This window comes from Polypterus senegalus, chromosome 15, assembly GCF_016835505.1.
Source record: "Polypterus senegalus isolate Bchr_013 chromosome 15, ASM1683550v1, whole genome shotgun sequence".
Classification (NCBI taxonomy): Eukaryota; Metazoa; Chordata; class Cladistia; order Polypteriformes; family Polypteridae; genus Polypterus; species Polypterus senegalus.
The window spans coordinates 21,160,398-21,173,641 of NC_053168.1; the positions used below are offsets into that span (position 1 = coordinate 21,160,398).

The following is a 13,244-nucleotide window of genomic DNA, read 5'->3' on the forward strand; positions in this document are numbered from 1 at the left end:
ACTGAATACTGGCTTGGGCAGATTTGTGTAAATGTAAAATATTACATTTAGGAAGTAAAAATGTTGGAGTTGAATACAAAATGGGAGATCTGAAACTTGAAAGTACCCATTATGAGAAGGATATAGGAGTCGCTTTGGACTTGTCACTGTCTACATCAAAACAATCTACATAAGCGATCAAAAAAACGAATAGAATTTTAGGTTATGCAGTGCTGCTGATGTGTGGAGTACACATCAAGAGAGGTTATGCTTTAAGCTATATAATGCACTAGTGAGGCCTCACCTAGAGTACTGTGTGCAGTTTGGATCTCCATATTACAAATAATGGGCATAGGCTGATTCTGGGACTAAGAAATTAGAAGTATGAGGTATTGAACCTTTTCGGTTTAAACAAATGGAAATTAAGTAAGGACAAGATTGAAGTGTTTGAATCAGAAAGGACTTAGTACAGTGGATGGAGGCTGTTACTTTAAAATGAGTTTGTCAATAAGAGCATGAGGACACATTCGGATACTTTTATTTTTACATATGTATACATATATACATATATATACATATTTTTGTAAGTAAGTTGTTCTTCACACAAACAACCATCAACACATGGAATAAAAGATAAAGCACTGTGGAGGAGAATATGAGTTTAGGGACCATTAGGCCCCACCTTGATATTATTTTGGAGAGTTGAGGTGAACAGGATAGGATGTATGTCAAAACTGTTCTATGTTCTTAAGTCCTCAAACACTATGGCTCCCCACAACACTTTTATGGAAAAAAGTTCAGAAAATTGATGAATGGATTATTTCTTTTGTTTTTTTTTTTTTTTAGGATTCACATATAGATAGATAGATATATGTGAAAGGCACTATAAGATAGATAGATAGATATATAGATAGATAGATGTGAAAGGCACTATAAGATAGATAGATAGATAAATACTTTATTAATACCAAGGGGAAATTCACATAATCCAGCAGCAGTATACTGATACAAAGAAACAATATTAAATTAAATAGTAATAAAAATGAAAATAAATAAATAAATTAAAAAAAATGAAAAAAATTAAAATAAAAATATATACATATCCTGTATCATGCATTTTACCCTCTTTACCATTATCACTATATGAAAGTAAATATTTTTTTAATTGTAATATTTTAGCCGACATGCAGAATCCAAGAGTGACTTAAAAGGAAGAACTTGAGGGATTTCTCTACACCTCTTCTCTTTTTTTGTGCAGGCACTGATGCAAAACGCCTATTATTGTACTATTTGCTTGTTTGTTTTGTAGAGTACCATCTGATGGTGCAAATATATATAATATAAAGACTGGTTGATTTATATACATTGGCAAGCCCATCCCCACAAGCATACATTCAGGGTGCCAAACATCACATGTGTTTTTTCACAAAGGTGTGCAAAGAAATTTGTACTTGGGTGTCATTGCAAATCTGCAAAAGGAAAAAGAGCAAAACTGAATTCCATACTGAAAAAAGCATTGTCATTGAGTTTCCAATGTTGCATTTATACTTTTCAGTGTGAAATGAACCCTTTTCCCCACAATAGTGCTCACACTAGGCATATTAATAGAGACGCACATGCTCCCCAATAATTGTGTAATTGTGCTCTTATGTCTTCCTGTATGCACGGCAGCCCTGGTACTTCCTATGTTTGGCATAGTAAATGGGTGTCTGTAGCCCAGAGCTATAACTCGGAGATCTAACTGTAGAATGTCCCATAGTAACAAGACTCTGCTGTAAGGCAAACCCCGTGGTCAGACCGCAACTAGTGAATCAGCAGATGAGCTACTGGAAGCATTCCTCTCTTTTCCGTGGAATATAACCATTTTTTAAGCATACTTTAGATCCTCATTGTATAGTTTACGCTTTCTAATTGAATAAGGATAATGACAGAGAACTTGTGTAGTGATCTCTTTCTCTCTATCTGTTATGTATCAAAATAAATTTGGAGTTCACAGCGGTTAATTGAATAAGGATGAAGACAGAGCTAGTGTAGTGATCTTTCTATTCGTCTCTTTCTGGCTCTCTCCGTAACATAATCCTCTGGGCTGTCTGTGGTCATGCAGTAAGCAGGGCACCTCAGTACATGCATTTTTGCCACACCTAACCTCTTTTGCTTACCCACCCAGCCAGCCAGCCGCTCTCTCTCTCATTGAGCGTCTCCCCCATGCTAACCACACCTTAGTGACAAACGAAAGGGAGGAGCCGTCCGGAGCGAGGAAGTGTTCCAGTTCAGTAGGCTGGCTAAGGCAAGCCCGCGCTGTGTAGCTCGCAGGCATTCAGCATTGCAGGCAGAGGGGGGAATAAAAAGGGGCAGTGCTGTGGAAATGAAAGAGAGAGAGAGAGAGAGAGAAATTATAGGTTAAGCGTGAACAGAAGCCTAAAGTCATACTCATATGCACACACACGTCCTGGAGGAGCTTTCATTGCCTTAAAGTTAAAGCAGCAGAAAGGTTCCTGTCTACAGAAAAGAACGGACGCATTGGGGATTGCAGCCTCCTGAACATCTGCAGAGAGACAGGTTAAAAGTGAAGACGACTCTGAAGAGAAGTTGCTACTGTGCTTGGTGTCATTTGAAAGTAGACAAAAATGTCTGGACGCTATAGGAACAACTCCACAGACAATCTAGGCAGAGACAGGTTTGGCTCAGATGATGGATTCTATCAAGGGATGCTCAAGTCAACTGACGGAAGAAAAGGTATATATGTTTTAAATATGGAAGGGTAGCTTTATTTTATTATTACTGATTATTTTCCCAATGTGAGGCGTGGATGGGGCGATTTTATATTGTCTGTTGAAGAACTGAAAAAGCAGCTGAGACAAGATCAGCAGCTTGCTCTTTTGCCGCATGCCTGCAATCGAGATTTATGGTTTTGTAACAGGCAACATGTGGTTTGTTGCTTTCACAACAGATCTGGCTAATTTGAAAAATACAGAACGTTTAACAGCCTCTCATTATTATTATTATTATTATTTGTCGGAGGTGATTATTGTATTTGTGTACTCCAGCAAGTCGAAGCAGATTTTAATCGTAACGGATAAAGATGACTTTGTGCTTTTTTGATTTCTGTCCACAAGTTACTATGGCTTACCAAGGAGCCTACACTGAGTGCTGTGGAACATTTATGTGTCACCAAAAGGAGGCGAGTGGCAGTCCCCTTTCATACTCTGCATTTTACCATTTTGACTTTATTCATATGTCATTTTGTTCCCAGTAGAAAAAAAATACTTTTACAGACTGCAAATGTATTATGAGTTCTGTAATGTTACAATGGCATCATCCCCATGTAGAGGCTTCATACAGTATATGCTATGGCAACGTGAAGTCTGACGTCAAATTCAAATCTAACACGGCCCCCTTCATTACAGCAAACGTGATACCGCCCAGCATGTCGGGCAATCACAGCTGAGGTGCTATAAAAGAAGCACAATTGACACATTCCTTCATGTGTGAGCCTGTCATTTATGTTGGCACCTATTTGCCCAAGGGTGTGACTGAATAACTCAGATTTAATTGTTTTAATTTAATTTTTGTTTTAAAAAGAAAATGAAGTTATACTTTTGCAGTATGTTACATAGTTATAATGTTGGAGTTTTGTACTTTGTGCTGCATGTTGCCGTATGCTCTTTTCTATAAGCATATATTATATGATTACAACATTTCCATTTTCTTTTTGTCAGAACACCTTAACTTTAATTCATCATAGTTAACAATCAAGGTTTACTGACTCCATTAGACTTTTGTTTAATAGTCAGTTATGTAATGGATGGAGTTCACATCCCACATAAAAGATTTGCAATCAGTGTGTTCATAGGATCCAAAGTCATTTGATGCAGAGAGGCATTTTTAGAGCCTTGTCAGACCTGAAATGTGTGGTTGAATCCACCATTCATGTTTGATATAGATTTATTATAATTTGCAAATATATAGTTTTTATTTTTATATACTTGTTCAAGTGGATGGTATTGTGGCCTAGTGATTAGCACATCCTCAGATTCAGATAACTGCTTTTGAATACCAGCCTATCACTCTCTATGTGCTGTTTGCACGTTCACCCTATATCTGTAGAGGGTTTTTTCCAGGTGCCCGGAATTTTCCTGCCATATACCAAACATATGCAGATTATCTTACAAACCTTTTAGTTTACTATTAATAACTAGAAATGGCAAATTTACTGGTTGAACAAAGTAAGCATTACATCCATTCATCAATTTTCAAACCTGCTATATCCCAAGTATTGCCACAGGGAAGCTGGAGCCTGTCCCAGCAAGCACAGGGAGTAAGGCAGGAACAATCCCCGGTAGGGCACCTTCCCATCACATGGTGAACACACATACACACTAGTGCCAATCAATGCCAACCCGCCTAATCTGTATCTTTGGGCTGTGAAAGGAAACCAGAGCATTTGGAGGAAATAAACACAGACATGGAGAGAGCATGCAAGCTACATACAGGAAGGACCCAGGAAGTGAACCCCAGCCTCCTTGTTGTAAGACAGCAGTGCTATGACTGCTTCAACATGCTACCTGAATCCATTCATCTATTTTCTAACCCACTTATTCAGTCAGGATTTATGACTGTCATTTTAAATTCTATTCTTGTTTATTTAATGTTTAAAGAAAGTTTAAACATGTTCTCTTTATCCCTTTGGGGTTTCCTTCAGTATTCATAATGGGCTTTATTAGATTAATTGGCAGTTCCAGTTTGGCCCAGGTGTGGGGGTGTGTGTGTGTGTGTGTGTGAATGGGCCCTGAAGTGAACTGGTGTCCTGCCCAGAGCTGTTTTCTGACTTATACCAAATGCTGCTGGCATAGGCTCTGCTGAGACCCTGAACTGAGAATGCTGTTATATTATGGGGTACTTATACAGGCATGCTAAGTGACTGATTAAGTGGAAGAAACTGAACTGGCATAAAATTGTAGTCCACTGCTTAACTTAGCTACTAGGCCGCACTGCTTGCAGAATAAAATGTAACTTTGTAAAGTTGGAAACATTGAGTGTCAAACATCATTTTGAGCAATTGATGAGCAGAATCCCAAATATCCAAGTTAAGTGATTGATCTCAGTTGCTTTCTGGGAGGCTCATATTGCTAATCTCCTTTAAAGCTCATGTGTGCGGTGAATGGAAATAAGGAATTCTGCAAATGCCTTGGATCCAAATGTGTTGGCCTCCTCTACATTCACGCGCACACACACACACACACACACGCTGTTCAGGGCTTTTTCACTTCTGCAGTGTGTGAAGTCTCAGCTTTTACTGCACATGGAAATGAAGAACTCAGTGAAACCTGTTTGAATATGTTGATTGGCTGAATAGGCTGCAGATGGCTGATAAACTGCCACAAGAAACCAGTACGTTTTGTTGCTGTTTTCACCATGTGAAGGTGAAAAGCCTTTTCTTTTGTGACCTTGCCCTGGGAAACAACATGTTTGAAACAAATTAGGTAGGCTAGAGTCATCAAAAAGAAAAATGGATAAACGGGAAACAATTGGAATGCTGAAATCTTCATTGTCTTTAAAGTCCACCTGTAATTAGCAGGTGTATTGCATTTGCAAGAGGGAGATCTTTTTTTTTCTTTCTCATAATGTCATGTGTAATATGGATGCAGTAGAACCTTTCACATTGGGTTTTATACATTATAACGAAAGATAAATATTCTTAAAGTTTAATAGAGTCTATTTAAGACAGTCTGCAGTTTATTAACTTTAAGACAGTCTGGATATTAGCAAACTGTCTTGGTCACCATCCACACGGCTACATTTTCATGCATGAATATGGACATTTGTCTCCATTTTCACCTCCATTACCCACACCACCCTGATGCTCTCAACTCCCTAAAACAGAGACTTTTGAAAATGCTCTCCAGAGCTACAGTATATCCTTCCGCTGTTGCTTATTACATAGCCCTTCCCTGATTGGATCCTGCTATTTACAATGTTTCATTCCCTGATTCTTAACCCTTCACAGAAGAAAACCGTATTCCATCATAATGGACGTAGAGGAGGTGGTTTCCATGGCGCTTGTTGTGTTGCTTGCCCGTAGGCATCTACATTTAATTTTGTACAGTTTGAATTCTGCATACAATACATGTGCAAAAGTATAATAGTTTACCGGACGCTACAGTTTTATGATAATTCCCATGGCTGACATTTTTTTCCCCATGTGCATGCCCAGTGTAGAAGAATGTCTCATATCTGTTTTCAGTCAAGATAATCTTCCTAAACCATATGAAAACGCTAGTATGGGCAGAGGTTGTTTTCGCTTAATAATGCCATTTTTAAATTAAAACATAATAGTGTTAACATAGACATGGTTATAAAGTGACACACAGCAAAGCATTTGGGAACACAAATGGCTTGGCCACCTGACCACAAAACATAACAAATGCTAAACTTCTGAATCAAAACACAAAACCCAGAATGCCAACTGTAACAGAAGTAGCATAGGTACATAGTAGTGTATTTCACATTATTCATGACCACATAGCTTTTCTGGTAACTGTCCCAGCAAAATCGACCACAAGGCAAGAACTGACTGGGAGCCAGTCGTTCCCAGAAGATTTCTTGTACTATTATATTTTTTTTTAAATGCATTTTTCAAAATCTTCACAATCCTTTGTGGGTTTTGGCCATTCAGTCTTATAAATATTTCCACAGACTATTAAATCTAGCAATATTCAAGTTGAAACATGGGAAGAGATTTTTGCAGCAAATTGCATGCAAGCCACTTTAGGTATTGGTGTCGGCTGAATAAATTTCATAGTAATTATAATGAGCTTGCTGTTCTTATCTGTCTCATTGTGACTCAAGTCAACAAAATATCCTAAGGAAATAACTGTTTAGCAATCAATGAATACTACGTCAGGCTACAAGCTTGTCACCTAATACTTTGTCCTCTTTTGTTGCAAGTTGTGTTTTGCAATATGTGTGGATTCATTGCTACCCCCTTTAGCACTTTGCCCACTCCACCCAACCCCATTGAACAACAAGATTACCTGCAACTAGTTACACATCACTCGGCAATAGTTGCCTGGGGATCAGCATTTTTAGGCTACCTTGAAATCTCTGGGTGTGTTAAGTGCCTGCTACTTTGCTACTTCGTTGTGGATTACTCAACTAAGGAATGTTAACTAATGTGTGGCAAATAGGCTTTTTCAAATATCACTTTGTTGCAGACAGTAACTGAAATTAAAAAACGAATACCTTCCAGTTAGCAGTAATGGTTATTCTGTAACCTTCACCCAAATAATAAGAGTATGTATTTTATAAACACCTGTTATTTTACATACATCTAGACATGAGAGAAAATGTAGCTCCATGGGGACATCTAAATGTTGACTGGATGTAGACAGTTACAATGGATTCACTGGCCTGTACTCATCCTTATTTTCCTTGTGTGCCTGTGTTTGTTCAAACATAAGGCTCTTCCTAATGCGATATTCACTTCATATTGAGGTTCTTGGCAAAATAACTTTTAATTCACACTGCTGGAACTCATTGGGGCCACTAAAATTGGAGGGACTGGAACTTGCTTATGAATTGCTGCTGTTGCTTGCAGTAATACAATTTCTCATGTTTAATAGGCCTTGCAGTAAGAAGATCAGGGTTCACATCCTGGGTTTTCCGTGTGTGGGTTTCCTCCAGGTGCTCTGGTTTCCTCCCACTGTCCAAAGGCTTGCAGGTTAGGTGAATTGGCAATGCTAAAATTGGTCCTAGTGTATGTACATGTGTGTGTTCACCCTGCAATGAAATGGTGCCCTCTCCAGGATTTGTTCCTGCCCTCCATCCCATGCTAGTTGGGATAAGCTCCAGGTCACATTCCAGACGTGACCCTGGTCTGGCTTAAGCACGTTCAAAAAAATGACATGACATGTTCAATATGCAGCCTCACAAATCCAACTTCCTGGGTTTGATTCCCACACCTAGCTGTTGTCTCCGTGGAGTTGTCACACACTCTCCTCATGTCTGTGTGGGTCTTCCTCTGGGATACTGTGATTTTTCTCCTAAAGTTCAGAATATATTCTTGGTGGATGGGACTGATGATCCTAAATTGGGCCCACTGTGAGAGAATATGTGCTGTGTTTGTGCAAGATGCAATTGCCTGGCACTTCATCCAAGTCTGTTTTACTGCCAGGATAGCCCCTGGCTTCATTCAACCCTGAACTGTTCTGAGAATGCCGGTGTGTATATTCATTGTGTGTTTTTGTGGGCGTTAGAGTTTGTTTGCAAACAAGTAATGTTTCCGCATAATGCTGTAGAATACATGCTGCTCTAATGGGTTAGTTAGATAAACCAAACTCAAATTTTTTTGGTGCTCGCAGGCTAACTGTTTTATCTAAAACAGCAGCATGACTAAGTACCTGTTAAGGTTGTGAACACTGTACATGCGAGAGGCACAGCTTCGGAGATCTTGGTTTGAAGTCAGTTCCGAAAGTGGACACTTTCTCTGTGAAATTTGTATTCGGTTTCCACGTATGTCCCAAAGATGTGTATGTTGGAATCATTGCTGGCATGAGTAAGTGTGGGCATCCATCTAGCATTGTCTTTATGCCTTGTAAGTGATGGTTAAAGAGTATAAGGTTTTGCATAAGTGCATCTTGGTACTGATGCTACCAGGACTAGTTCCATCTTTCCAGTCTTTCCAGAAACTTCTAGTTCACTGAATAGAGGTGATTGGATAGGTTTATAGGATCATCATTGCCACATACTGTATATGGTGTACTGACACATTTGACAACTATTCCAACTATATTCAAATTAATTGTAAAATGATGGAGGCAGTCGGCGATGTGCTTCACCATCTAATTCTTCCACGTGAACCCTGAAAACCATGAGGACTGATTTGAGATGATTTTTGTTAGGTAGAATGCCCAGTGGGGGCTGGGCGGTCTCGTGGCCTTGGAACCCCTGCAGATTTTTTTTCTGTCCTCCTGGCCATCAGACCTTACTTTATTATTTGTTACTTAGTTTTGCCTTATCTTATTTTTAGATTTTTATTTTTTTTTTTATAAACTTTTCTTTCTTCATCTTGTTAACCACTTGGAGCTACAACATTTGTATAAATTTGTGCTATATAAATAAGTGTTGTTGTTGCTTCTATCAAGTCCATTCACCTAGTATGACAGATCCAGCGACTCACTTCAACCAATCTATGACCTTACGACCCGGTTTGATTTTGTCATTAATTGTAGGGGTTGGCTCTGTGCACATGAGAGCTGACAACCAATGAGTGTTCATCTGGAAGTTCAGCTCTTATAACGCAGCCATGAGAATTAAGGGATGTGGGTGTTTTAGACCTCGCAAACAGAAGAGAAGCTTGTCTATCTGCTGCCTCGTGTTTTATGTACCACGACAGAATGGGGGAAAAAAAGGTGAAACACTGTGTCCAAACTCGCCGTACCTTCTAACCTATTGTGCAGAACCAGCTCTGTCAGGTGGCACATTCCTGGCTATCACAAAAAAAAAAGGTGAGAAAAACTGCTGGAAAGTTGGCATGCATTCACTAAATGTGACATGCCCAGCAATTTTTATTTGTGTATATTGACATGGTCTGGCGATGCAATCAGCAACCTCAGTCAGAAAGTCTAAACATATCCTCCGAGTAGAACTTGCGTAATGTGGTATCAGCTTTACTTGGATGCTGTATGTTAATCAGTTTGCAACAGGTCACCATTTACAGGGATAATGCAGTAAATAAAGTACCAGCTTGGAAAAAAAAGAATTTCAATGGCCTGCCAACTTGTTATTTTAGTGGGGTTGTTAATATGCAGCACTGGACATCAAAGGTGGGAATAAAATTATGCATTTTTAAACTGTTCAAAACAAGGTTTCATCTGCCATTGCAGCATACTTTAACATAATATTGCAGTATTTTTAGTTGTTTTGTAATAGTGTGGGCTATGAAAGGTAGGATTTAAAATAAATCTGAATGGATTGATACATCAGACAGACACATGTTTTAATATTGAAGTTGAAGTTGTATTTTTTAATTGTTCCTAAAATGTTGGAGTCTTTTCAGTTGGGTTTAAAGCAGCAACGCCCCAGGTTCATATCATTCATTGAAAACTGTGTTTTTCTGTGTCTGAATAGTATGGGCAACCACCCTGAAAGACACAATTCAAATTGAAGCTTAAACAATCGGGTAGAGCTTCATGGATTTCTGTTTTTGCAGCATTCTGTGCATTGGGGATTTTTGAGAAATGAATATAAAACAAATCATGGGATAAACAGTATTTTCTTAATATTAATCAAGTGTGACCATTGGAAAACTGACTTTTTTTTTGTAAGCTGAGACAAAGATTACATATGTCAAGGGGTTGAGGGTTATGAGCTCTGTTTTGGCAAGTCGTTCTATCCGTATTGCCATATTGGATCTTGTTTTATATACAAGTCAATTATTAACCAGGATCCATTGAGCCTGGTAAACATAATTTTGCAGAAAATCCTTGCAAACATATTGCTACATCTAATGACATGTTTCAAGGGAGAATATGGAGTTTGTTTGCTATTAGTGGAATCCTCCAGAAAGCTGATTTTGATCTAAAATAAGGGCAGCAGTAGCTCAGTCGGTAGAGCGGGTGGTCCAGCAATCGGAGGGTCGCAGGTTCGATCCTGGCTCCCGGCATGAGAATGCAGCTGTTGTGTCCTTGGGCAAGACACTTAACCTACCTTGCCTGCTGGTGGTGGTCGGAAGGTGGTTCGGCAGCCTCACTTCTGTCAGTGTGCCCCAGGGCAGCTGTGGCTACATAGTAGCTTATCATCACCAGCGTATGAATGTGTGGGTGAATGGGTGAATGACTGTTGTGTTGTAAAGCGCCTAGGGGGGTTCTTGAACTCTAGTTAGGCGCTATATCAAATACAGGCCATTTCCCATTTTAAAATACCATTATTGATATTTATGTGACTCTCCATTAGCTGTAGTGTCCAACAGAGAGTTCTCACTTTACAGCTTATGTTCAAACAGCCAAGAAAATATATTTCATAGGAGGGTAAAGATTTCATGATTTTTGCTCACTAAAGTAATTCTTTGCACTGTTGGTAGGTAGTGCTCTTTTCGAGCAGAGGTCGTGATTTGGTTGCAGAGTAACACACCTCATGGCAGATGGCACATCTTTAGTTTGTAACTTATTATTGTGGTTTTCTGTGGAATTGCTACAACTTCCCCAGGCTCATTCTTCATACTTTTGATATTTACATGTTGATCAGCGCATGCAAGTAAGAATTTCAGCTCTGTAATGCAGATGCCAATAATAACCCTATAAACCTACAAACTGATTCTGATTCCTGTGGTGTGTGCCACCATGTTTTTGGTCACATAACCTGTTTATTGAGTTCACTTAGTTGTAATCCTCTTCATAGCTCCTTCTTAGTTGATTGACATCCTGATTCTTGTATGTTCTAAACCAAACATTAACACACTCTGTCTGTCTTCTCCATGATTCTTTTATTGCTTATTTTGCAAACAACTCTCCACCTACCTGTAGTGCGTTGAGTTACACTGGCCACTCTCCCAGTTTAGTACCGTATACCCATTTGCCCTGTCCGCAGGTACTTGTAAGAATTTGAGAAGGAAGCTGAGAGTTAGAATCTATCCTAAATGTGTCCTGTATCGCCTTCCTGTGGTATACACCTGGTACTCTACCTGTGGGTAGCCCAGAGGACAGTGTTACAACACACCCAAAACTGACTCAGCTGGCCCCAGTAAATATGGGAAATTGGCAGCACTGATTCCATGGTTCTCCAAAGCTGCTGAGCTCCTCACAGTATTATGGAGGGTGAGACAGCAACTCATTTTTGCCAATTGGACCCTGCAATTTTTTGATCAGGGCCCAGATCTCAAATGGTCTTCTTGTCATTTTCAGGATCTCAAAGAGAAATCTGTAGATATAATGTGAGAGAAAATCACCACAGTATTCTAAATCCCAGTATATCTCATCTAAGTCACTTGGATCCATCAGGATATGATCATTCTGTCAGTGTAAAGACAACAACTTACTCCCAATAGCTGTGCTTTCCCCAAAAAAGCCCAAGTTGTTTTTACAAGCTTCTTCTGAAGTTCAGCACAATGACATTAGTGGGTTGAAAAGGTGAGAAGCCCATTAGGCATTGTCAAATAAAGTGGAGGTTATGTTAAAAAGATTCATAGTATGGAAAACACATCTAAGAAGGCAAAGAAACCATAAGAATAAAGAGAAGCAACGTATGTGATTTGAAGCAGTCATGTCAATGCGATTCCAGGGACTGCTAAGTTAATTTTTAAATCGTGGTCACAAAAGAGATGTGCCCAATTTTTATGTTGGTATTATTTGGAACAAGAACTTCGATTAATAGTCAACGAAGGCAAAGGACCACAAAGTGCCACAACAACTGGATTCCTTTATAATGTGCTGTGAGTAATTAGTATACAAACTGTGTGATGCAGAGGAATTTTCACATACTGCCCTATCGATGGCACCTCATTGAAAATCCATATTCTGCTAGGAGGGCTACCATTAATTAGTAGAAACTTGAAAGTTTCCTTCTTATAATGAGGGATTAGAATCTGTTATTGTAAGGAATATGCCATTAAAATTGCATATGTTTTTCCATGTGTGATTTTAAACATTATGATGGTAATAGAAGCATGGTGCCATTTTCTGAGATGTTTTTGCTTGGGCACAGATACATGGGCAACACCATAGCAAGGGCCTCATTTGTAGTCACTGTCCTGCTTCTCTGAAAGATGGTGGTATGCATAACCTGACATCCTAGTGTTCAGGCTCATAAAATAATAGATTTACAAGAGCTAAAAGCTTTTTTTTAACTTTATTTCTTTGTTTTTTCGTATTGGGATATGACAATTAATTTAAATGCATCCTCACAGTATTCTTACCCTTTGCTTGGCCCCAGATCACGTACATTTTTCAACCCTTGTTTGGCTTAGTCATCGCTTGGTTTACTTACCTTTACCCCCTGCTCTTCATTGTTGCACTTATAACTGGCAACATGGCATATTGAGGCCTCGCTTATCATCAGGTATGGAACAATCCAGAAGGCTACGTGATCAAGTGGCTGTGATGATGAACTGTAAATCACTGAGTTGTCAATTCAGTCATGACCCCTGATTCACAGTTTGGCCCTGAGTGAGTTGCTTGACTCATTAACAATGTAATAAAATGAAGCTGATTTGTAAAAAAAAGGCATGTGCTAAATAAATAAAGACCTAATATAAATGTTTTTGTTTAAAT

The 13,244-nt window shown here is 39.0% G+C and overlaps 1 protein-coding gene across 13 annotated transcripts in view; it reads left to right on the forward strand.

The window, feature by feature from the left end:
• Positions 1 to 13,244, forward strand: part of LOC120515930 (plectin-like) — a 618,214-nt gene that overhangs the window by 474,226 nt on the left and 130,744 nt on the right. For 2 of the 13 annotated variants that reach the window (XM_039737311.1, XM_039737313.1), the window contains exon 1: positions 2,221 to 2,715. The exons of the other annotated variants lie outside the window; for them this stretch is intronic. In XM_039737311.1, the coding sequence (XP_039593245.1) occupies positions 2,607 to 2,715 (109 nt within the window). In that variant the 5' untranslated portion in view covers positions 2,221 to 2,606. Of the gene's footprint in view, positions 1 to 2,220; positions 2,716 to 13,244 lie in introns of those variants that run through there. 13 annotated transcript variants of the gene reach the window in all.